General features: G+C 40.4%; 1 protein-coding gene and 1 non-coding gene across 8 annotated transcripts in view; both read left to right on the forward strand.

Moving 5' to 3' along the window:
• Positions 1–12,676: 12,676 nt before the first annotated feature.
• LOC113446428 (U6 spliceosomal RNA) lies at positions 12,677–12,783 on the forward strand. Its single transcript, XR_003375491.1, has one exon. It is a non-coding gene; the product is annotated as a U6 spliceosomal RNA (small nuclear RNA).
• Positions 12,784–23,239: 10,456 nt separating this feature from the next.
• Positions 23,240–27,057, forward strand: part of DMD (dystrophin) — a 1,342,375-nt gene continuing 1,338,557 nt past the window's right edge. For all 7 annotated transcript variants that reach the window (XM_087938163.1, XM_087938162.1, XM_087938165.1 and 4 more), the window contains exon 1: positions 23,240–23,351. In XM_087938163.1, coding sequence (XP_087794289.1) covers positions 23,255–23,351 — 97 coding nt within the window. In that variant the 5' untranslated portion in view covers positions 23,240–23,254. The remainder of the gene's footprint in view (positions 23,352–27,057) is intronic.

Genomic DNA, 27,057 nt, shown 5'->3' on the forward strand with positions numbered 1-27,057 from the left:
TTCTGGGGGTTGGAGGCCCATTTTGGATTTAAAAAGGCTCAATCGTTATATTGTTCATCATAAATTCAAAATGCATACCCTTCAGTCCATCCTACAGGGCACCAGGGAAGGAGACTGGCTCACTTCCATTGACCTCTCTGAGGCATATCTTCATATACCCATTCACCCTTCCTTTTCTAGATATCTGAGATTTTATTACAATGGCTGTCATTATCAATATGTAGCCCTTCCCTTTGGGTTGGCCTCGGCTCCCAGGACCTTCACCAAGGTTTTGGCAGCCTTAGCAGCTCACCTCAGACAACTGAGCTGGACCTATCTAAATTGCTTGGGAAAATGATCTCATGTATATCCATTGTTCCCTGGGCCCGATTTCATTCCAGGTCCCTTCAATGGTTCCTGCTACCTTATCAATGCTCAAGAAGGAGCAATTCAAGATTCGTAGTAAGGATCCCTCCAAAGGTTCTCACCTCGCTACTCTGGTGGACCAGACCCACTACCAACAAAGGTCATCTGTTCAAAGAACCCCAGAGAGTCACCCACACAACAGACGCCAGCCTAACAGGTTGGGGGGCCCACCTTCGTTCGCTGTCAGCTCAAGAAACCTGGTCAGTAAATGAGCGCTCTTGCAGCATAAATTGGTTAGAGCTCCATGCAGTATATCTGGCATTACGCACCTTTCTTCCTCAAGTTCGAGGGCGTCACGTCTTGGTCTTGACAGACAACACTACGACCAAGGCCCACATCAACCAGCAGGGGGGCACTCACTCCATCAGGCTCATGAAAGAGGCCGAACGGATCTGTTGATGGGCGGAGGCCAATCTGCTATCCATAAAGGCGGAGCACATCTCGGGGGCCTCCAATGTTCAGGCAGACTGGTTGAGCAGAACCGTCGCTGACCAGTCCAAATGGCGCCTGCATCCGTCCCTTTTCTGGGAGGCCTCAGGGAGGTTCGGGTTACCGCTAGTGGACCTGTTTGCGTCCCCATCCAATGCCCAGACACCGAGGTTTTTCTCCGGGTACCCCACCCAGGGGGCCGAGAACCACGATGCCCTGCGTTGTCCTTGGCCCACGGGGCTCCTATACGCTTTCCCCCCTACCGCTGCTGCCCAAGGTGATCCAAAAGGTAATCCTCGAGAAAGCGGAACTTCTGGTGGCCCCATATTGGTCCAGGAGACCCTGGTTTGCGGACCTTCGCAACCTGTCAGTGGCTCCTCCTTGGAGGATTCCACCGGACAAGATTTTGCTGTCCCAGGGACCTCTTCAGCATCCAAATCCACAATGGCTTCAGCTGACCGTTTGGAGGTTGAGTGGGACCGTTTAAGGAAGGAAGGCATGTCCGATCTGGTCATCAACACTATTCTGGAAGCCAGGCGGCCAATGCCACCTGGAACATATTTTGTAAGTGGTGCCACAAGTTACACATTAATCCGATCTCTCCATCAATTGCACAAATTCTGGCCTTTTTACAAGAAGGATTGGGCAAAGGTCTTTCCCCCAACACTTTAAGAAGGCAGGTGGCGGCCCTATCTACGGTTATCTCTGGCAACCTGTCTGGCCCGCTTTCCCACCATCCTCACATTAGAGCTTTTCTTAGAGGTGCCACTAATTTGCACCCTCCAGTAGTTCACAGATACCCGACCTGGGACCTCAACAAGGTTCTCTCGGCGCTAACTAAGCCCCCTTTGAACCTCTAAGAGGGACGTCCCTCCAACTCCTCACGCTCAAGGTGGTTTTTCTTGTGGCAATTACATTGGCTCGTCGGATATCTGAAATAGCAGCTCTATCCGTTAGAAAGGAGTTATGCGTTTTCCACGCTGATCGGGTGGTTCTGCGGCCAGATCCCTCCTTCATGCCCAAGATAAACTCAGCCTTTCACAGATCACAGGAGCTTGTCCTTCCTAACTTTTGTCCAAGACCTTCTCAAGAGAGAGAAAGGCAGTGGCATACTCTCGATGTTAGACGGGTGCTCCGTATCTATATCAGTCGCACTCAGCCTATCAGGAGGTCAGAGGCTTTGTTTTTATCTTTTCAACCAAAGACTCTGGGCTGCAATGTTTCCCCGTCTATTGTTGGCCATTGGATTAGAGCTACAATATCCAAGGCCTATTTGTCACAGGTGCTTCCTGTTCCCAGTGGAGTAACTGCTCACTCTACAAGGAGTGCTGCTACTTCTGCAGCCTGGGCTACTCAGGCTCCTATTCATGATATTTGCAGAGCGGCTACCTGGTTGTCTCCATCTCCGTTTATTCGCCATTATAAAATCGATGTTTTTGCCTCGGCAGAAGCCTCCTTTGGCAGACAAGTCCTTCAGCAAGTGGTGAGAGATCCAGAACATGCTCCGAGCCAGACGGAGTCCCCCCCATAGGACAGGCCATGCTTTGGTATGTCCCACTCTCTGGATGCTCGAAGCAGCTCGATTGAGAATGGGCGTTGGTACTTACCTGACACGCCATTTCTAGTTGAGCTGCGTAGAGCATCCAGCCCCACCCTATTTGGTCAGTCTGGTGGGGAATCCTGTTTCGGCCAATGATTCATATTGTTTTTTTTTGTAGTTAAGTGTTGTTTATAGTTAAGATGAGGGGATAGTTGTTTGTCTTCTCGTCTTCGTAAAAACTGGGGAATGCATGGAGAAGCCATGTGGTGGGAGGAGTGTTCCTCAATTATAGCTCAGCCTGCAATTGGTGAAGACTAGAGCACCTCCCACTCTCTGGATGCTCTACGCAGCTCGACTAGAAATGGCATGTCAGCTAAGTACCAACGCCCATTTTCACCAAGCTTGATCTTCGAGGGGCTTACAACCTGGTGTGGATGCGCAAAGGAGACAAGTGGAAGACGGCGTTTGGCACTAGATACGGCCACTTCAAATATACAGTAATGCCTTTTGGATTGACTAACGCCCCCGTGGTCTTTCAACAATTCATGAATGATATTTTTAGGGACTTGCTTGATCGGTTCATGGTGGTGTACCTCGACAACATTTTGATCTATTCCAATTCCAGGGAAAGCCACCTTCGCCAAGTCCGCCAGGTACTACAACGTCTTCAGGAGCATAGACTCTATGAGAAGCTGGAGAAGTGCTTCTTTTTCCAGACTTCCATAGAGTTCTTGGGACATATCATTTCTCATGAAGGCATTGCCATGGACCCGCGTAAGGTGGAGGCTCTGTGTAGTTGGGAACCCCCTCATCGAGTAAAAGATGTGTAACGTCTCTTGGGGTTCGCTAATTATTACAGATCTTTCATCCCAGGTTTTGCCAAACTGACAGATCCCATCACCCAGCTCCTTCGCAAGAAGGTTCCACTCCAGTGGGGATCTCCACAGCAACAGGCCTTTGAGGCCATCAAGAAAGCCTTTGTTGCGGAACCAATCTTGAGGCATCCCGACCCCCATCATCCATTTGTGGTGGAGACGGATGCATCCAACGTGGCCATTGGAGCGGTGTTGTTACAAGCCCCAGCAGATGGCGCACCTCTTTTTCCATGCGCATATTACTCAAGGAAACTTACTACTTCCGAGCGTAATTATACAATCTGGGAGAAAGAGTTGCTGGCCATCAAGACTGCGATTGAGGTCTGGCGACATCACCTTGAGGGGGCTCGGCACAAGGTGGAGGTTAGGACAGATCACCGTAATCTGGAGCACTTGACCACTGCTCGGAAATTGAACCAACGACAGATCCAGTGGTCGTTGTTCTTCGCTAGGTTCAATTTTTCGGGCACGTACATCCCCAGTGGTCAAAATAAAAGAGCCGATGCCCTATCCTGTAAACCGGAATATCTGTGTCCTGAAGAACCTCTTCCTCCACGTACAGTGCTACCACCGGAATCTTTGGCCGTGATCCAGGAACCGGTGGATTTGAGGGCTCGCGTACAAGAGGCACAGCGTTTGGATGATTGGTCGCAGCAACGAATGAGGGAAATTGGTCCTGATTCTCCATGGACTCTGGAAGAGGGTTTATTGCAACATCAGGGTCAATTGTACATATCCACCAAAACACTTAGAGCACTCATCATGACCCAATGTCATGACAACCCAACTGCGGGTCATTTTGGGTTCTTCAAAACCCTTCACCTGGTCACAAGGACTTTTTGGCGGCCTAGAGTCCGGCATGATGTCTTTGCTTATGTTGCCTCTTATATACCGTGTCGGCAAGCAAAAGCTGCATCAGGTGCGCCTCCTGGCCTTCAACAACTACCGACTCCAAACCAACCCTGGGGGGCAATCTCCATGGACTTTTTAACACATTTGCTCTCGTCGTCAGGTTATACAACGGTACTTGTGGTGGTTTACATGCTCACCAAGATGGCCCATTTCATCCCATGTAGAAGGTTGCCATCAGCTCGTGTTACTGCCCGGCTTTTTATACAACATGTATTCCGTTTGCATGGCTTACTGGACAGAGTTGTTTCAAATCACGGTGTCCAGTTCACTGCTCAATTCTGGAAGAGCCTAATGAATGCATTATGGGTGCAAGTATGTTTAGCGTCGGCACACCATCCGGAAACCGATGATGGGACTGAGAAAGTAATTGGCATCCTTGCCCAATACCTCAGATGTTTTGTTAATCAACGGCAAAATGACTGGGTGACCTATCTTCCATTGGTGGAGTTTGCTTTTAATAATTCTCAGCACACCTCCACCCACATGACGCCTTTTTACGCAAATGTGGATTACCATCCGAGGTTTTTCCCCCTGTCAATCTTGGATTCTCCGGTTCCAGAGACACAAGACTTTTTGTCTGAATTACATGCGGTGCACCAATTGATTTCCAGACAATTGGAACGAGCGAAAGCAGACTATAAACGTTTCGCGATCGTTCACATCGGGTGTCGCCTTCGCTGGCTGTGGGAGACAAGGTGTGGTTGTCCACGAACCATCTCTGGGTCAATCGTCCGGTTAGGAAGTTGCATCATCGCTTTATTGGTCCCTTCCCTATCGAGGCGGTTATCAATCCTGTGGCTTATCGGCTCACCCTACCGTGCTCCATGCACATTCACCCTGTCTTCCACTGCTCCCTTTTGGTACCTGACATCCCATTGTGTACTCTCCATTCTCCCGATGATACGGGTCCTCCATCTGGGCCCAGCACTGATCCTGTTGTTGATACCACAGTGGTTGGCATTTACGATTCACGATGGCTGAAGGGCTGATTTCAGTACTTCGTAGGGAGGCTGGAAAATGAAAGAGATTCGTTCCTGGGAGGATGCATCCAAGGTGCATGCCCCGGACCTTATCTGTCTATATCATGCACAATTCCCATCGAAACCACATCCGGATCGTCAGACTCGGGGGAAGGGCCCTGCGGTGAGGGATAGTGTTGTGATTGGAAGGTTTGAGCCTGCTGTGAACTTTGAGTCTGATGTATCAGAAGACACAGGGTCGAGTGATGAGGAAGATTTGGCATTGGCATTGGCGCCTACTCTAATGAGAGATGCAGACGTGAGCCAGGAGGATGAGGGAGTGTCGGAAACTCCCTCCTCTCCAGAATCTTCCACTTCAATCATGCCTCAGGTGTCAGCAGCTGATCCACAGAACATACCAGAGTCCTTGAGTGATGACGAATGTTGGGTTGATGCAAGGACTAGACGTAGGTTGAGACGTCAAGCACAATTTGAAAAGAAACGTCAAGTCAGGGACTAATTAGAGAGACTGACACACCCCTCCAAGAAATATAAGGAGGTGTGTTAGTTAATGGCTCTTGTCTGGATCAAACTTGGTTAATTATGGCGCAGCCTTGAAGAAGCCCTCTGTTCCTGATTTATCTTGTGTTATCTCAGCTTGAAGACAGTTTCTGGGAAAGTTGCCAACGACAATTACAGAGACACATTAACTCTGTGGTTTCTGGTATTATTTGTTCATGTTTATTTCTTTGGGACATTTGGACTCTCACTTATGGCTACAAGTGAAACAGAACATTTATATATATGTTATGCCTCACCTGTAACCACAGGTGAGCAATCATAATTCTGAAGTTCTAAAAATATAAACAACCAAAAACAAACCCCAACCAAGATAACTGCTGAAGTTTTTCCAGTCCTCAGCAGTAATTCTGTTATCTGTTTGGCAAACCTGAAGTGCTTATAAATCACAATGCCTCCGAGAATCCTCACAAGACTTTCGCTCTAACAAGACACTTTGCTTCTGGCAAATTTCTCAAGCCAATCCGTTTCCTTTTATCCCCTAAAGGGGGCGTGTTAGTCTCATTAATCACTGGCTTGATGCTTCTTTCCCAATTGAGATTGACATCTCAATCTCCATCTATTTCTCACATCAAGCCAAGATCCCTCAAACCTCTCCTCCTCCGCACTTGAAACTTCTCGCACATTTTCCTGATTATCTGTTCCCGGCTGCTGTATAATCAGAGAGGCATATTCGGGGGAGGTCACCTCCAATAAATCAGGTTCGTCTCTCATAGCTAAGTCCACTTCCTCATCCTGGCTGCCCTCAGAATCACTCAGCAATGCAGGCTCAAATTTCACTGCCAGATCCTCTTCGCTCGAGCTCACATCTGCCAACGGAACAGATTCCAATCCCCGTATGTGTGTGTGTGTGTGTGTGTGTGTGTGTGTGTGTGTGTGTGTGTATATATATATATTTATATTTCTGAGGTTCTCGCGGGTATTTGTATGTGGATCTTTGGTTGTTCGGGTTTCTCCCGCGTAAGATTCGAAGTATCTAGGCAACGTTTCGATGAAGTCTCATTCATCATCTTCAGGCTTCTGTCTTCGGCTCTTGCTTCTCAGAGTGATGTGAGATCGCAGCTGCTTCTTCCTTTTAACTGCTAGTGGGGTGGGACTTGATTGGGTGGGGGCTTGGCTGTGTTCTGATTGGGTGGGGGTGTGTTCTCATTGGTAGGGGGTTTGGCTGTGTTCTGATTGGTTGGGGGTTGGCCGTGTTCTGATTGGTTGGAGGCGTGTTCTGTTCAGGTGGGGGCTTGGTTGTGCTCAGGTTAGTCTTAGTTGCTGGGGGATTTGAGTTGGTGAGCTGTGATCTTGCTGTTTGGCTTCGAGTTCGTGGTCGTGCTGCATCTTCATAGTGGGTGTCGGTTTGCTTCATGTATGGCTCGGAGGGGTTTGAAGTGGGTAGTGATGCAGCTGCAGTGCAGCTTCTGGTCCATGGTCGTGTCTCATCTTCTGAGTGGGTGTGAGTCTGTTTTCTACATGGAAGTGTGGTGGTGGCATCTTGTGTGTCTCTCATGGGTGTGGGTCTGGTGTCATTCTTCATGTTAGGTACTCGTCTGTTCATGAGGGCGGGTTTCCAAATGGCTGGAAGGCGGGAGGTGTCATCTCGTTTGTTCATGCTATGTGGGCGTTTTAGAGATAGAAAAACGCCCACACAGCATGAACAAATGAGTAAAAGCTGTACTGGACTGGGACCCACTGCACACCTGCAAATAACTGCAAAGCTTCCTGGGGTTTGCGAACTTTTATCGCCAATTCATTCCAGCTTTTGCAAACATCGCCCTCCCTATCACGAACTTGCTAAAAACAAAAGCGGGGGGGGGGGAGAAACCCAAACCAAGGCAACCCCTTATCTGGACAATGGAATGCCAAGCGGCATTCAAGAAACTCAAATGTCTATTCTCAGCAGAACCGGTCCTTAAGCACCCAGATCCTGAACAACCTTTTGTCATCCAAGCAGATGCCAGTGATGTTGCAGTTGGAGCAGTCCTCATCCAAAAGGGTGGAAGTGGACAATTACAACCATGTGCTTATACATCCAAGAAACTGACAGAAACTGAGCAAAGATGGGCCATATGGGAGAAAGAGGCATATGCCGTGCGGTGGGCAATGCTCACATGGAGACATTTCCTGGAAGGAAATTTTGAAGTATGGACTAATCACAAAAATCTGGAAGCCCTGAAAAATCCACGGAAATTCTCCGAAAAACAAGCAAGGTGGGCTCAATAGTTTAAATGTTTTAATTTCACTCTCAAATATTTTCCTGGGAGAAAGAACTTCTTAGCAGATGCACTGTCCAGAAAACCCCAACACAACAGCAAAAAGATTGAAGTTATAAAACCAATGATCCAACTGACCCAACTAGCAGTCAAAGTAATCACCCGGGCACAAGAGAAAAAAAAGATCATCCTTGACTGAAGACACAATGATGTCAATATTTAAGGAGGCACTACTTAAGGACGACTAGCTCCAGGCTAACAAAAACACTTGTTTACTCAAAGATGGACTGGCCTGGGTAGAAAACAAACTTTATGTCCCTGCAAGCCAGAGAATGGACCTCATGAAACGCTGCCACGACTCCAAAATAGCGGGACACTTTGGGTTTGTAAAATCCCTGCACCTCATCAAAAGACAATTTTGGTGGCTGTCCCTCCAAAAGGACATTGAAAGCTATGTTGCGAGCTGCCCCACCTGTGCTGTTGCAAAGAGAAGACAAGGAAAATATCATGGACTTTTAGAAACAGTAGCAGGCCCTTCTGCTCCCTGGAAAGAGATCTCTATGGACTTTATAGTGGAGCTTCCCGAAAGTGCTGGAAATACTGTCATTTGGGTTGTAACTGATCTTTTTTCCAAACAGGTTCACTTTATTCCATACCAAAAGATCCCAACTACCAAGACATTGGCAAAGATGTTCCTAATACACATCTATCGCCTTCATGGAGCTCCCCAACGGATTATCTCAGATAGGGGTGTTCAGTTCACATCCAAATTTTGGCAGGCATTTTTAAACCTATTAGGCTCCACCCAGAGGTTGTTGTCAGGAAATCATCCCCAGACTGATGGATCGACGGAGAGAGTGAACAGCGTATTGGAACAATATTTAAGATGTTTTATTAATCACCAACAGGACAATTGGACTGACCTTCTTCCTTTTGCAGAGGTAGCACTCAGTCCATAGTAGCACAGGTTTCACCTAATTCCAGGTAGCCATGGGCCAAGAATTCAACCCCATGCTGGAACTACCCACCAAAAAACCTGAAATCTCCTCCCTTAAGGAGTAGATGGATAACTTACAAGCCATGTGGCCAGTAGTAAGATTATCTTTACAGGAAGCTCGAGCAGTTTACAAAACTCATGCAGACAAAAAACGTTGCAAACCTAAACCTTTCAAGATTGGGGACTGTGTATATTTGTCCACAAAATTCTTAAAATCATTACAACCCTCTAAGAAATTCGGACCAAAATTCATTGGCCCATTCCCCATCTCCAGAATTATTAACCCCGTGATGGTAGAGCTTCGACTTCCAAAAACACTTAGGCAGATTCATCCAGTATTTTACTGTAGCTTGATCAAACCAGAGATCACTTCAAACCTCAGACCACCCCCCTTCCCACACCTCCAACCCCCATCATGGTACATGGGGAACAACATTTTGAAATTAAAGATATCCTTGATTCACGCACTCACCGTGGATCCACACTATATTTAGTAGCTTGGAAACACCTTCCTTCTTCAGAAAATGAGTGGGTAGCCAAACGACACGTAAAAGCACCCACATTACTACATAAGTTCTACCTAAAATACACTGATAAACCATCCTGAATTGCAAATGTAATGCATGAGTTTTGTTTTTTTCCAGGTAGACCTATCTGTTTTTTAAGGAGGGCAGGATGTCATATCTGTCATTTCTTCAGTGGAAGAAGAAAAGGGGGGGGGGCTGATAAAAAAATCCTTTCTTGATGTAACCTGAATATATTTAATCTTATATCAAATTTATATAACCCACACATGATACAATGGAGGGAGAAAAGCCAGATGGCAGGATCCTATCACCTCTGAGCGGCACAGCCAGGAGATGAGAAGATCATAAAAATTCCACAGTGAGATTTGTTCTAGGAATCTCTGGAAAAGTTCAGTCTAAAAAGGGGGTGGGGGAAATTAGGTATTCCCTGGGAAACTGTGAAAAAGCCTGTTCCTTACAAAAGGGGTGGGGAGGAATTAACATACTGGCTTTTGTTTCACTAAATACACATTGTTAGGAATATAAGTCACCTAACAGCTGTTTGGGTTGGAAATATATAAACCAGGATAGACATTTTAATACTGTATCTTTAAGAAAATGCAAAACTGTAATTAAGTGTGGTTTCTCAAACGGCCATAAGATGGAGCCAGAAATCTGGGTTGTCTTGGTCTTAGTCTCAGAAGAAGTCTCAGTGACTCTCTGTTTTCTTCTGTTGGAGAGTTTTGCTGTTCCTTCTAATTGACTGATTTTCATGGATTTGATGTAAGTCTGATACTGAACTGTTTTTGATACTAGACTTTGTTATTGGATCCCTGGATTGAAAACTGACTGATTTAACCTGTGAATGACATTGAGATAAGGGGAGGGGTTCTAAATTCCCTTATGTATCCCTGTATGCCTGAGAGACCTCAGACGCTGCTTTGAACTCCTACATGATTTGTCTCATCGTAATAAAGGATTCCTTTTTGATATGTTTTGATACATTTTCAGAAGTTCATTCTAGTTTAGTGAATGGGAAAAGTTCTGTAGCCTGACAGGTCCGAGGTTTCTCTCTCTCCCCTGGGAACACAGTCTGGGGTGGGGGCATCACCACTCATCTGCCGCATTGCGCAGGGGCAGTCTGCAGTACCGATTCCCCACAAGGCACGGAATTGGTGTTGAGCCAATTTAGCTCATTATGTGCCTAAAGAGATAACGGCTGGCACCATCGCAGACTCACTAACCATGTGGTAGTGATCTGCATTTTATTTCTGGAACTGTGAGAGGCTTTTCTTCCCCCAATCAGGGGTCTCCTTCCTGGAACCTGGGGGAAATCTCCCTAATACGTGTGTGTGTGTGTGTGTGTGTGTGTGTGTGTGTGTGTGTATACATATTCAGATATAATTCTGTTTTGGACCCTTATTCATTAAGGAGGAAACTGTTTGCTTATGCCCTCACAGAATTAAACAGCAGGACTACAGCGAGCACCAAGGCTCGTGTCCGCCTGTGCAGGAAGCTTTTGCAGGCCTACATCTTATTTCAACAATTCCTCCTTTCTAGGCCCATGAGGTGTTCCAAATTTGGCTAATTCGTAAATAATAATATTAATAACATAATAATAATGATAATAATAATAGGAACAAGAATAAGAATACAATATTCTTACATAAGATTATACAAAACTGGGGAGCATTGTTTTAGGGTTCCCTGGCCATTGCTGGTTCAGGGCCCTGGGCATGCCAACTGCCCAACATTTCAGCCTCATTAACAGTAAAATCTAATAAGCGGTCACAATGGCAAACAGCAGTAGCTCAAGAGCCATGGCAAATTCTCAAAACAAATTGAAGCATTCTAAGGGTACCTCCTAAGCAGCAGAAAAAGATGCTAACAAGTGCCATAAGGTACTAGAAAAGCACATGAAGCAGTTCATGTGGGAGGTTGAAGAAAATTTTCAAACCTCATCTCCCACCAGGCCTACTTCAGCTCCAATCCCCCTCTGCAACCACCCCTGGATCTGTCTTTGTAATCCAGACGCAGTGCAGTTGCACAAGATCAGGTAGCCCATTGAGATCAGAACAAGTGACATGAAGGGCGTCTGTGACCACATTGCTCCAACAACAGCTGGATTCCGTCAAGATGATGACTTACTGGAAAAGATCTCCGCAAAGATGAGACCATGGATGGAATTAGCGATATGCCAAGGTATCGCTGCGGGGATGCAGCATACTGCTCTGGCCAACAACAGAGCGCTCCTTCTGATTGGAATTCCCTATCAGTCCGGTCACTAAGCAGGACACTTTACCCTCAGGTATCTCTCCACTGGAGATTCTGTAGTTTCAGATATACCCCCGCAGGGTATATAGAAGGAGCAAGGGCTATTGATCGGGTGGAGCCAGAGGACTCAGACTTCTGCTCAAATTCTCAAATTCGCATCAGCTCACAATAAGAGGTGATGGTTGATGCTACATCTTGACAACTAAAACAATGCCTGTGTCATTTTGTTTATAAGAATTCCATGGCATTATCTGTTGAGAGGCCACTTCCCCTCATAAGGATCTCTCCATGAGGGTCCAGGGGACATTTACGTCAATTGCAGACCTCTTTCTGAGGTTGAATATTGGGCTTCCTTTTTAAGTTGGCAGCCCGCACAGAATATAGCAGCACAGTAACAGTGAGCACCAAGGCCTGTGTCCGCCTGGGCAGGAAGCTGTTGAGGGCCAGTGACTGCAGGATCACCCAATTGTAATACAGGTCCTGAAAGGTGTTCTGTAGTTGGCTTCACAATTTGATTCCATATTCAGTCATCTAATTATGAGTTTGGTAAAAGCACAACAATTTATGTTAGTAGCTGTGCACAGATATAACAAAAAAATTATCAATAATAATATAATATTAATGATATCAATATTAATATGAATAATATAATAATAAATTGAATTTAACAAAAAAAGGGGGGGTCAAATATCAAGAGGATTCCCTGCCTCTGTTCACAGCAGGCCTCTGGACCAGTCAATGGTCCATTAATATCGCATACATATATAGATATAGATATCTCACCTTGTGGGCTTTAGGTCAGAATCTTCAAGGGCAACCAAAAACACCCCCAGAGTGTTTTTTTCAAAATAGTCAAAACATCCTAGAGAGACCTCTAAGGCTGTAGAAAAGGATGCCAAGAGATGCCAAAATGCATTAGATCTTATAAAAAAAATGCATGAGGGAGGTTGAACAGAAGTCTCATTCCTCTTCCCCAATGAGGCCAGACACAGTTCCAGAGTGCTCGCTTCGGCAGCACATATACTAAAATTGGAACAATACAGAGAAGATTAGCATGGCCCCTCCACAAGGATGACATGCACATTCGTGAAGTGTTCCATATTTCACCTTGCCTCCATCTTGGGATCTCTCAACGCCATCCAGGAGAGCCTCAGAGGGACCAGTTCAACCCAGGCCTTCAGCAATGCTACTTGCCTGACAAGACAGTTGCAGGACCATGCCAGAATACCTCCTCCCAGAGGATATCCCTGACAAATCGAAGGCCTGGAGGGACATGGCAACTTGAAGGGGCATTGCAGCCGGGGTACAGTTGATGGCTAGGCAGCCTCCACAATCTGACCTTGATTCTCACTCAATTCAGTTACTGTGTAGAATGGACCTTCATTACCAGCAGGTACCTTCTTCAGAGGAGTATTATATAATCCAAGTTACACATTCACAGGATGCACAGGATGAGGGAGAACTAGAGACCAGATGGAACAGATTGAGGAAGGGTCTACTCATGACAGTGACCAAAATCTGTCAAAGGCGGATCCCCTAAAAAGGGGGGGGGGCATGTCAGACATTGAAGGCATTAAGCCGTACCAACCAACCTTTGGGTCTGTTTCGCCCTCAGACTTTTTTCAAGTTGTTTTAAGGCAAAAACTACTGTCTGCCTTGATATTCCATTCCCCTCAGCTCAACAATCATTACTGTAAGTGGAGTCAGACTATTTAACATAGCAACCAATAATGTAAGAGGAAATCATAACTGTCTCACAGAGGTTCTCAGACCTCATCCAGAAACAAGGGGTCTCTTCAGTGGCATATTCCCCTCTTATAGGATAAAAAAATATTAATTTGGTTCTGATTTCGCTAAATTTGTCATCATCACGGTAGTAGATAAAACAATAATGGCAGTTATCCTCCTCCTCTGCAATTCCAACTGAAGCAGAAGAGGCTCTCAAGTTAAAAGATATACAGGGTTGAGTTATCTCCATGTAGGGCATGTCAGTCTGATGTGGGGGCCATAAGAGTGGCATCGGGCACATCTTTTTTTTTTTACTAGATCGTCTCTCAGGTAGCTCTGGCATCTGAGGGAGATTATCTCAAATTCCAATATCAGGGCACACAAGGATGCCACAAAGCTCATAGAGGCTGCAGAATTTTCTGTGGACGCTAAATTCAACTCTATTAAATTATCTGCTCGAGCCAGGGCATCTCAAGTTACTTCTCACCTACTGCTCTGGCTCAGACATTGGCAAGCAGATATCACACAAATAATGGAAGCTTGCTTCTTCCCCAATATCGGGAGATAATTTGGTTGGTGCTGCCCTTGGTGCTGCCCTAGTCTCTGATAGAGACTAGAAGCAGAAAATAAGTTCCTCTCTTTTCATAGTCTCCAAAATAGTTCTTCCCAGTTTTTTGGAGGGTTTCCTTTATTTCCTCTACGAGACTCCAGACTCCAGGGACCGCCTGGACGCATGAATCACCAGTAGTCATATAGTTTCTGATCTGGAGATAGATACCAAAGGGGAGGGCAGAACAAAAGAATCCCTTGAGAAACATGAAATAGAGGTCTCCGAGGCACAACAGAGGTCTCACGACTGTGCCCCCATTGGTGGAAGGCTCAAGCCTTTCGCAGACAGATGGGATTTCTCTACCTCTGATTTCTGGGTTAGAGATATTAGATTAGGCCTCTCCCCGGAACCTTTGTATTACTTGCCCTCTCTCAGGGGATCCTGTTAAAGGGAGCATGATGGAGACAGCTATTGTTCATTTATTGGAGGTCCAGGCAACCCGACCTGTGGCACCAGATCAGCAGGGACATTTTTAGTTTTAAAATGACTTAATCGGTTCCTAGTTTATAGGAGGCTTAAGATGATTATACCGAACTCCATACTTCTGAGCTTCAGAAGGAAGTCAGACTTTCTGGACTTCTGGTTTGAAGGGCTTTGGCGACAGACAGGAATCTGCGATCGTCCGCGGTTTCTGCCTGGGCTCACTGCTGGAGTGCCCTGAGCTGGCTGGCTTCAGGGCTAAGCCACTCCATAGAGGTGGTGAAGAAGGGGGAGACTTCCAGCAGGGTCAAGGAGAGCCGCATCTCTCCTCCTCAGCTGGCCATTACTCCCTTTCCCGAAGGTGGTAGGAGTGGTGGTCAGAAATGACCACCTCAGAGAAGGACTCAACCTGAAAAGAAAGTGCAGGAGGAAGATAAGAAGTGAAAGTTTTGGCTGACTGGGTTAAGCTGAGAAAACAACAATTAAGGTACCCTGGAATTTAAATTTTACAAAAGATAACATCGCTCCCAAAGAAGGTCAGAAGCAGTGAAAGAAAGTGAAAAGGGGAAGGTTTTTTTTCCTTCTCTCTCCTTCCTTACATTGATAACTAAGAGATCGGAATAAGAAATTGGAAAAATCAGCTTTGGCATCAATAGGCAATTGGGCTGAAAATATAACTAAATGCCAAAGGGACAATAAAGATTTCTGGACATTAAAAACTTCTTTTATAAGCGGGAAGGAAGAGGAAAAGAATAAGGGCAGGATCTGGAGGGAGGAGACTGCCTGGACTTCAAAAGAATCTAAAGTAAAACTTCAACAAGACTTCTAAAAGATACATTTTAACTGAGATTTTGCAACTAAATAGTAGGAAGAGAAAGTGTAAAAAAGAAACAGCTGTGTGTATTTGGACTGTCTGGTGACTTTTGGATTTTTGGTTATTATATTTGAATGACTAAAATCAATTGGGTGGTTGTTTAAAAATTCTTACAATGGCATCACTTTTGGATGAATTGAAAATGGAACTTAAAAAATACAAAGAAGAGGTACAACAAGAGAAGGGCTATTTTGGCTTCATTTTTCAATTCTTAGAAATGGAGAAACTATGAGAAACAACAAGAAAAGACTGCAAAACAAGAAGACTGGGACAAAGAAGAAGCCATCTTTAATGAACAAGTAACTCTATGTGGGGAAGAAAGGAAAAAGGGGGGGAAAGAGAATGGAGAATTTAAGAGCTAAAAAAACAGCCAAGAAAGGGAAAAATAATCTGAAAAGTGGATATAATGTTGGAAAGCAACAGAAAAGGGGAATAAAGAAGAGGGAAATAGAGGTGGAGAGACAGGGGGGTAAAAAGGGGAGAGAGAAGAAGAGAGGGAAGAAGAAAAGGAAGAGATGTTATAAAGGTTTGGAGCAAGATGTAAAGAAACAGGACCTATTTAGAGATAATGGGTGAAAATCTAACTGAAAAAGGGATTCTGTGAAGGTACATAAGATTGTATTGTTATATTTGTAATAGAAATAATTTTAGAAAATTGGAAACAACATATGATTAAAAAAAGGGATAAAGTAGTTGGTATGGTTTGGGGAAATGTTTGTGAATAAAATAAATGAAATAAAATAAATGAGAAAATTGAATTAGGAAGGAACGGGAACATTTTAATTAGTCAATGTTTTATAAAATATAAGTGAAGAGTGGGGGGGAATTAACTATGGAAAGTTTATAATTGTTCCCATAGAAGTATGATATTCATTTGAAAAGTAATGTGCAAAATGTTAAGATCTAAATGAATATTAATATTAATGATAGAATTGAATTGGAACGTATTGTTGTTTTAATTATATTATACATGTATAATCTTTTTTTCTTTTTTCAAGAATATAATGTGTAGTTTTAGAATGTGCCAAGCAGAATCCGAATGAAAGTGATGTATGATATTAAGTGTTATAATTTTAGGGGAAAGATATAAAGGCGTCATACTCCAATCAGAGATTACAGGAAAAATTTTGTTTAATGAGAAAAGATAGCAGACAGTTGAAACAGGACAGACATATAATAAGTACAGATATAAGTACAGATAAAAGTACAATGATTTGAATCGAGATGAAATAAATAAAATAAATCCAAATAAATCCAGCATCATCCAAATCAATGGATGCTCTTCACAGCTCACAGAGAAAGGGCATGTCAGGTAAGTACCAATGCCCCTTCTCATCCAAGAAGCTTCTTCAGCTCTGACCGGCTGGTGGGGAATGGAAGGATTTATATTCCTTGCAGATAAACAGATAAACCTCCAAGTGCTTTAATGACCCTCTAAAAGGATGCAAATGGAATATAAATCCTTCCATTCTCCACTATCCTGTCAGAGATGAAGAAGCTTCTTGGATGAGACGCTAAACATCTCCAAAGAAAAAACAAGAAAGTCTAGTTACCTCTTGAAAAAGCATCTTTGGGACAACCAGGACCTGGACGACTGAAAATTTCTACAAGCATGAAAAGAATGACTTCACCATTGCAAATCTTATGATCCCTACCCTTATTCTGTTGATGTACTCAGTTGAAGGTTGAAAAGATGATCCTGTTTTATTTGAATAAAACTTTTCCAGCAATATATAACTATAACATGTTTAACATTCACTGAAATAGTCATATAAAGAGTTATATAAAGAGATAGGAGAGGTATTAGAGAATGTGTTGCTAGAGATCTGCAATGAGGTATTACTGGAAGCTAAAATTCCAGAATCATGGAAGGAAGTGTATATAACACTAATCCCCAAAGAGGGTGCAGATGTCAATCAAATAAAGAATTATAGACCAATATCACTTCTAAACTCAGACTATAAAATTTTCATGATTATAATGGCAGAAAGACTAAAAAAGTGCTCAATGACAAAATTCACCCTGACCAAAATGAATTCCCACGAGACACATTAGGTATAATACAAGAATGATAATATATTAGAATTTTATGAACTGCACCCAGGAAATCAAGTGGCCCTTGTCTTCCTGGATGCACAAAAGGCCTTTGATAACCTCAACTTGGATTTTATGAAACACCAGATTAACCTGATGAAATTTGGTGATAATTTTGCAAACATGCTAAATTCAATTTACGCCACACAAAAGACAAACATACTGATAAATGGAGAAGCTACCAAACCATTTGAGATAAAGAAGGGCATCATTCAGGGATGCCCATTGTCACCTCTGCTCTTCATAACAATCCTAGAAACATTATTGGACAGAATTAGATCGAACAAAGAAATTAAGGGAACAAAAATTAAAAGTCAAGAGTACAAATTACAAGCATTTGCGGATGACATGGTATTTGTCATAGAAGAACCAATAGATTCGGGACCAGTATTATTAAATGAAATGGACAAATTTGGTAAATTGGCAGGATTAAAAATTAATAGGGAAAAGACCAAAATGTTAGTTAAAAACCTAACAAACAGTAAGCAAAAAGAACTAGAGGAAATGATCGGATTATAAATTGTGAATAAGATTAAATATTTAGGCATTTGGCTAAGACCTAGAACATTATCCCTGAGGGAGGACAATTATACCAAATTATTACAACAAATTGGAAAGAATTTGGAAAAGTGGAACAAAATGAAAATTACACTATTAGGTAGAATAGCAACAATAAAGATGAATGTCCTACCCAAAATCTTTTATTTATTTCAAACAATTCCAGTACTATTGGACAATTTTTTTAAAAAAAGTGAACAAAATGGTTATGAAATTCATTTGGGCAGGAAAGAAAATGAGAATTTAAAAAAATCTATTTACAAGACAATAAAAGCAGAGGTGGTCTTGGTCTGGGAGACCCACTACAAAGCTATGGCACTAGTGTGGATAAAAGACTGGATTAAATTGGAAAACAAAAGAATTTTAACACTTGAGGGCCATGATTTACAAATAGGAGGCATGCATTTTTGTGGAACCCAAATAACAAAAGTCATTCATATTTCTCCAGACACACTTTATGTAAATCCTTGATTAAAATCTGGATAGATATTAGAAGAAACCATTACACTAAAATCCTGAGGTGGCTTTCAACAATGGAGGCTATGTTCCATCCTAACACAATGGACATTAGCCAAAAGCTTAAATACCACCAAATACTAGATAATGAGGTGCTAAAATCCCAAGGAATAATTATTGACAACTGGTCCTACTTTCAAATAAAAATGAAACATATTAGGGACGCAAAAGAACATGGATTTGAAACAAAAGATACTCAATTAGGTAAAATACTCCTGGGCCCAGAGAAAAATATGATATTTAAATTGTATAATTTTTTACTAGAGTATGAATTAGCTGAGGAAATTGTGAAAGGACCAATGTTAGCTTGGGCAAAAAACTTTGGTTATAACATAGATTTGGATGATTGGGAGGAAATTTGGCAAAAAAATCTTACATTTCCAAAATCAATACCATATCAGGGAAATTTATATAAAATGATATACAGATGGCATCTGGCACCTTCTGAATTAGCTAAAATATATCCAACAGCAAATCCAAGCCGTTGGAAATGCAAAGAGAAACTTGGTACCTATTTCCATCTTTGGTGGACATGCCCTGAGATTAAAAAATATTGGACAAGGATAAGAATATGGATAGAAGAAATTATCGAATGAGGACTGGAGTGGAAACTGGAACTGTTCCTCCTGGGAATGGTTAAGGGGGAATACCCTCCCAAAGTGAGATATCTGATCATCCACTTATTAACAGCAGCGCGAATTTCTTTAGCGCAATATTAGAAAAGGCCCGATGTACCACCGATAGACATTATTATTCAAAAAAGCTATGAATATGCCAAAATAGAGAGGCTCATGCTCAAATTAAATGGGAAGGAAGAATCAGAGTATTATTTGATTTGGGATAAGTGGTATAGCTGGGTAAAGCGCAAGAAAAATGGTATACAGGATAAATGAACTCAGGACACATACTATCATTGTATATATTGAATGTATAATAACGATTTCAAGCTTCTTGTCTATTATATAAATATTATGAAGGCTCCATTCGATTAACCAATACAGTTACAATCCAATAGTAATAGCAGAATAATATATTATTTATTAATAGGTAATTGATAAGGGATAAGGAGTACTTCCCAATGATTACTTACTACTGTTTACTATGAGCTATCAAATGTAATAGAAAAAATACATTTATTGTTGTATTTATAGTCTTTTTATTTTTACATACTTGTATGTTTGTTCATGTTTTAATCTTTTGTAAATAAAGTCTATTTTAAAACTCAAAAAACCCATTCACTGAAATAGAAAAAGAATTCAAATATAAATATGAAGTATCAACGAAGTGTTGTAGCACACATCAGTCGGTCTCATATAGTCAAGTGTGGGGAAATAATTATCCTTTAATATTATCTAATCTTATGTTGAGCACAATATCAATCAATCAGAATGGACCTGGAAGATACCTTGGAGGTCTTCTAGTCCAACCCCCCTGCTCAAGCAGAAGACCTATATCATTTCAGACAAGTGATTGTCCAGTCTTTTCTTTTAAAAAAACTCAGCGATAAAGCTTCCATGACTTCTAATGGCAAGCTGTTCCACTGGTTAATTGTTCTCACTGTTAAGAAATGTGTCCCTAATTCCAGGTTGCTTCTCTCCTTGATTAAGTTTCCATCCATTGTTTCTTGTCCAGCCCTCTGGTACTTTGTGGCAGCCCCTCAAATACTGGAAAAATGCTATCATCCCACCTAGTCCTTCTTTTCTCTAGAATAGCCAAACACACATCACTACCCCCCATGGCCCTCCTCATCCTGAAATAACTCATGTCCTTTAACAAGCCTTACATTCGATTAGCAAATGTGTGGGCAAAAGGAGGGAGTGATCCCATTCAAGGTATGAGATTCACTCCCACAAATCCTTGGGTTACAAATGGAATGGGCAGGCTCCATTCTATTCATAACTCGAGGACTACCTGTAGTTTATTCATAAATGACTTTTTTTAAGCAAAAAAACCCAAACACAGTTCATATTCTGAATTGCTTATCTTCAAAGATGGATCTGCAGGAATTTGATCAATTTCTTCTTGCAAGTGGTACTAGACTTTGTTGCTACACTTTGAAAACATTAATACATGCACAATTTTTAAAAATGAGTGCTTTACATTACAAACTGCAGAAAAATGTAAGAAATAGTAAATGGAAAAAATTGAAGAAAATCTCACTAAATCTTGTTTATACAAACATACTAAATGTCCATATTTTTCCATCCCTACCAATCACCTTTTCTCCTTATACTACATCAGTATGTCAGTTTATATATTGCTTTTTCTTCCTTAAAGTCTCACTTTTTGTAGATACCTATCTAAATACATATTTTTCTTGATATTCCCCTTCTCCATTCTTTCATTCTTATTTTATATGTTCTGCAGTTACATCCTCATGCATTCTCACTATATGACCAAATTGTCATACTTTTCTATGATTACTCAAATTTTACTCTGTTCATGTTTTTCATTGTCTATTCTTAGCTATTTATACTATATGAATGTATATTAAACAACAAATGGAACATCACAAATCCTCATTTCACTTTGTTCACAGAATGTAATCATTCACTAGACATTTAATTTATTGTCACATATGCTTTATATTCATTATACCACACAAGCAATAAAATTTATGCTATATATACATACCACATTTAATAATTTGTACATACCCTAAATCAAAAAACGTACAATAACTTTTTCCCTTCATTCAGAATATTGCATAATATTCCACAGTATCCGTGCTGTTTCTTCATGTGATTGTAAAATGAAACTATTACCAGTTTATGAATTTTATTTTCAAACACAGCCACAATAATTTAGGTAAAGCAGTTCATACTTCTTAGTGCACATTTTGACTCTTCTTTTAAAACTAAAGTTTTACTTCCATGGATATATTCATCAATTCCACTTCATATCGTGAATGATTTTTATTACATTGTTTCCTTTCTTCCTTCCTTCCTTTCTTTCTTTCTTTCTTTCTTTCTTTCTTTCTTTCTTTCTTTCTTTCTTTCTTTCTTTCTTTCTTTCTTTCTTTCTTTCTTCTCTCTCTCTCTCTCTTTCTTTCATCTATCTATCTATCTATCTATCTATCTATCTATCTATCTATCTATCTATCTATCTATCTATCTATCTATCTATTCCTGTCTTCACTTTGCAACTATTTTTGACAGATGGGCCAATGAATGCATTTTACCTCCACAGTGTGTAATCAATTTGGTCAGCTACAGCTTTCCCATAATTTTTTAAAAAGGCAAAAGAGTAGGCTAGATTACCCTCTCTCCATAATTTTGTAATAGTGACTAGAGATCTTTGGTAAAAGCATTTACTGTGATTAAAACCTTAAGCAAACATCTTTGCTTGTTACTGATCTATACTGGATTTTGTATATTTAGAGAGTTTGGGGGAAAATGTTAATTTACTAATTTAAATTTGTTGAACAAACAAGGACCAACACGTGTGCTAATTTACTAAAAAAAATATTGCCCAATAATATAATATCTACTTTGTTTTGGACCAGAGACAGATCCAGGGATGGTTTATTCCAGTAGCTGATTACAAAGTAAAGACTAAAGTGGTCCCAGTGGTGGTAACAGCATTCGGAGCTGTGACTCCTTAGCCATTGTGGCTTAATATATTAATGTAATCAAATCCAATCATGTTTCTTATCATCAACAAAAGGCGATCTGTTACATTTTATCCAATGTATGTTTCACTTTTCACTTTTATATTGTTTAAAATACAAGCCGTAAAACACTGAAAAAATAATACAGTCTTGGTATCCAATGTGACTATTTTCTCTACTTGACTATTGAAGTCTCATGGAGATAGCAATTTCAATGCCATTCTTATTTGAGTATTACTCTGATGAAAATATTAATTGGCTGATTAATTGGCTATAAAAAAGTGCCCCCATATTGCTGTGATCATTGTAAAGTGTAGCTTACAATGAATAACTGGAAATTAATGTCACAGTAAATGCATGAAATATTTATTAAGAGTTATGAATGTAAATAAGAGGCATAAGTAACAATCACTTGTAGATATATAACCTCTATTAGGCTTACATAGAATGCTCTAATCTCTTAGAAAACTGTTTATTATGATGGACATAATGAAATTTTTGTTTGGATTTCATATTACTAATGAAGCACGACTGAATTCATCAATAACATGGTCATCAATAACATGCTTTCTTACTTTACAGTAATATGCTTTATATGCTCATAATACTGGATTTTTGGAAGTCTTTTCCAAGCGAAGTTTTTACAAAAAAATGGTGTATTTCAAGGAAGTTGATAAGTGTTTTTACTGTAAAGTAAGAAAATAAAAGGCAATGTAAGGAGGATGAAAAATGAAATGCTCCAAGAAATGAAATGTCACTGTCTTTACTGAAACAATCATAAATAAAAGAAGCTAATAGCTTTAATAATGTTAATGTAAATAACATTATGAGCCTTGATGTTAGAGAGAATCCACATGCCAGGATTTGGAAGAGATTTGCAGAGACACAGCTCTCTGAGGCAGAGAGAAGGCTCATTAAATGCAAGATGCTGCTTTGTCTCATTGTGTGTTTGCACTAAGGTATAGGTTTGCCAGACTGACGTATCAGAGAAAGTCAGAGTGGTTACCACACAGCAAAATAGCTACATAATAAATGATGGAGAGAATCATGTTAGGCATACCCACCTAACCTAACTTGAATCATGTAAAAGGAGAGCTATTGGAATTCAAATAGACTTTCTAGCTCCCAGCAGCCAGCAGCAATAGGATGCTTTCAGGAAGATGACAGATGCAAAGGAAAGATGCTGTTTTGCACTATCTAGATTTGTTATCGCAGCCAATTTACTGGCATGAAGGAGTGACGAGAATAGCAGCTGGTATGGAAGGTAGGATGATCAAAGGTTTTGCACTGATATTTATGTCATTAGAAATTGACTGTGACAAAGCATACATTTAAATGAATCTTCTCTGTTGATGATGGCAGAGGATTTGTTTTTCAGCTTTGAAATACTGATGATATTGTTGCCTCTGAAAAATAGATTTGTGAATTGCGTTTATGCTTCTGTTATGTCTTTGTGCTTGTATCTTACCTCAGGGATCCACTTGCCTGAAAGGGATTGTTATAGAAAGATGAGGCTATAGAATAAAAGTGCTTCTAAGTCTGAGGAAGTCCTGATAAAGGGAAACAAACCGAATCTTCCATAGCGTTTAAACTGCTTAAGCTAAAATGCAGTAATCATTTTTTTAAGCTTGAGAAAGAATGCTGTATATTGAACATTCTGAAATAGCAAATATTATCACAGTTTCTGTTTTTATTTTGCTTCTTCCCTTTTTATAGTTTTAAGATGTAATAATTTGCAAATTACTACAAGAAAGAAATGCATTTGAGATCTTCTGCACAATCTTTCAACAAGTCTAACATCTGTTTCGGCTACTGAACTGTATTCTGTGTTGACAACTTCATGTAATTTTTTGCTTGATTACAGTTCTTATTTTCAATATATCAGCTTGCTATAATTTTGAAAACTGCCTTTAACAGGACAGGAAAAATAGCATTATTTGAACTGAGATCATGGTTTTTGGATATTCTGGTTACAGTTCTTACCTTCGTGTTCCACTATGTAATATTTTATTTATTTGTTGGCTTGATCTGTAAGTAGAAAAAAATAAACTGAAGTTTCAGGTGACTTTTTTAAAAAAAGTTTGAGGTTATGTTAAAGAACAGCATTCCAGGTTTTTGAATGTTTCCTTTATTCTCAATCATCGTATAATTGATATGTTCTTGTTGACTCATAATGATTATCACAAATTTAGGAGATTTATCAACAGAAGTTCTTTGTTTATGAGAATCTTATTGGGCAGATTAGAAAGTAAACTATTTGTGAACCTTATATTTTATCAATAATTATTGAAATTATTCAGATCATCACAAGGATGTAAATACATTACATAACAATGATGATTTTAAATTAAATGTAATATTTGATCTTTCTGTAGCTTGAATTAAGTATTGTGTGAAGAATGTTCATGTTAATAGAATTGAAGTATTAAACTTTTATATGAAAAGCTGCACATTAATAAACATTTCCTTAGTTTGGATTAAAGAAGAAACTAATTTGCAATTCTAAATGAAACATAAACTAATAAAAAAATCTGACTTTTTATGGTTTAAGCATGTTTCAGAGTTAAAGTACAAAGAAAATATAAAGAATGGAGAATTGCTTTGGAAATTGTTGAATTATGGGAAAGTACTATGGAATTGGGGAGCACATAACTTTTATTTTATTTTAATCTTTTTGTTATGAGTTTTTCATGTTATAATGATTTTCTGGTTTATATCATTATGAGCTACCAGCATAAATATAGTAAATGTAATAAAATAAATAAATGATTTCATGTCAAAAATGACTGACATAAGACCAGTGACTGTGTTAATCTCAGTGTATTTCAAATGTTCATTAGACAGAAGACTATTCCAAAGGAAATTTGTATATAAACTCATTTTCAAGTTCATTTTTGTATGGATGAATCCAGGTCCAGTTTGTATGATCCAGTTTGTACATTGTTTAAGTTGATAAAATTACAACCTATGATTTCCCTTTCATTGTGAGCTAGAACATTGTTTCTATCTAATTGGGAATAGATCTTGTAAATTTTGCTAATTGTTTTATATAGGTGAATATTAAACTACATTGAACTGACAGTAGGGGGAGCTGGCAGTTGATACTATAGAGAGAAAGACACACACAGAGGGAAGATAGCACCAAAGGCTTGGGCTTAGCTGTTTAAGGTAGAAATGGACTTCTACAGCAATAATGGTAATAATTTTTCAAAAATGTTAAGTTCTAAAATGTTGGTGCTCTTGCGGTCAGATGAAATGGACTGCAGTATAGGTTAATAGGTTCCATACAAATGAAAAATATTAATGAGACAACCAGTGCAAAAGTGCATGTTTCTGTATCTGTTTGTGTGTATCTATCATGTTATTTTAATGTACTGTTGGGGTTAGTATCAATATTTGGAATTTTGTTTTAGAACTTTGGCTAGATGTTTCTTAGGTAAATAACTTAGTTGAAAATAGATGTATACCTTCAGATACAATGCAAATAATGTTCACATTGGATCAGAGTTGCTAATTTGTACTTGACATTTATTTATGTGTCTATTTTCTGCAGAAAAGTAATGAATTATGTAGCTAAGGTTATACATTCTGTAACATGTGTATATGTGCATATTTAATGTAAAGGATTGATTTTTGACAAAATGTACAGTAAATCTCGGCACTGATTGGAAAGGAAATACAAGATTAAAATATTCTTCAGATATTTTGCACTATTTTAGAATCTTGATAAAGTCTTTCCAAATATAAGAAAAATGCATTTCAATATGGCAAAATAATTTTGCAAAATGATGTTCACATTAATATACTATAACACTCAAAATTGGTTTTGCCTTTGTACTCTTATATGGGTAAAGTAGATGGTGCCATATTATTCATCCTATAGTCAACTTCTGAAATAAAGTAAGAATGAATCAGAAGAGAGTATCATAGTGCTTGTTACATAACATAACAGCTATTTTACAGTATTGTGAAAAACATGTCAGTTTTGCTTAAAACATCTATTAAAAGTACTGTAGTTAAAATGTGGGAAATTGTTGTTTGCTTCTCAATAAATTGTAAGAATTCCTTCCTTCCTTCCCTCCCTATGTTCAGTGAATATATTATGTTATACAGTGACTTGCTTTGGGATTTTTAATAATTTTCAACAATATAATGACATCTTAAATAACAATGAAAGACAATAAAATGCTCAGGTAAAAACTCTGGTATTTTAGTTACAGTCTTTTAAAGATAAGAGTTGGAATGTACTTTCACTTTCCCCCCAGTGGTGGTATTCAACCGGTTCACGCAGGATCAGGTGAACCGGTAGCAAGAATTTGGCATGGGTTGCCGAACCGGTAATAAGTTCTGGCTGGCCACGCCCCCGATCCGGTCACCCTCCTGTGCTTGCTTACCCGCCCGGCTGACATTCACCTAAGGTATTTTTTTTCCCCTCCCAACAATCAGCTGTGCATAGATCAGCTATGCAGGGATTCCTTTGCTGAGACCCAGGAAGGCAAAAAATGGAGGGAGGAATTCAGCCCCCCCTCCATTTTTTTGCCTTCTAGAGCCCTAGAGGAGCCTTCGTGGAGCAAAAATACCCCCCCAGAGGCTCCTTTGAGGCTAGGAAGCTCCCAAAATGGAGCTTGGAGGGGTGCTGCATGCCCCTCCCATGCTCTGTTTTTTTTTCCTTCCTGAGCCTCAGAAGAGCTTTAAGGGAACAAAAATGTCTCCCCCCACAAAGCTCCTTTGAGGCTAGGAAGCTCCCAAAATGGAGCTTGGAGGGGTGCTGCATGCCCCTCCAATGCTCTGTTTTTTCCCTTCCTGAGCCTCAAGGGAGCCTCAGGGGAGCAAAAATGCCTTCCCAGAGGCTCCTCTGAGTCTAGGAAGCTCCCCAAAATGGGTGGGGGTGGCAAAAAAGCAAAAAAAAAAAAAAGCCACACCCACCCAGTCACATGGCCACACCTTCAAGCCATGCCCATAGAACCGGT

Source organism: Pseudonaja textilis, chromosome 8, assembly GCF_049901715.1.
Source record: "Pseudonaja textilis isolate UNSWEBS1 chromosome 8, rPseTex1.2, whole genome shotgun sequence".
Taxonomy (NCBI): Eukaryota; Metazoa; Chordata; class Lepidosauria; order Squamata; family Elapidae; genus Pseudonaja; species Pseudonaja textilis.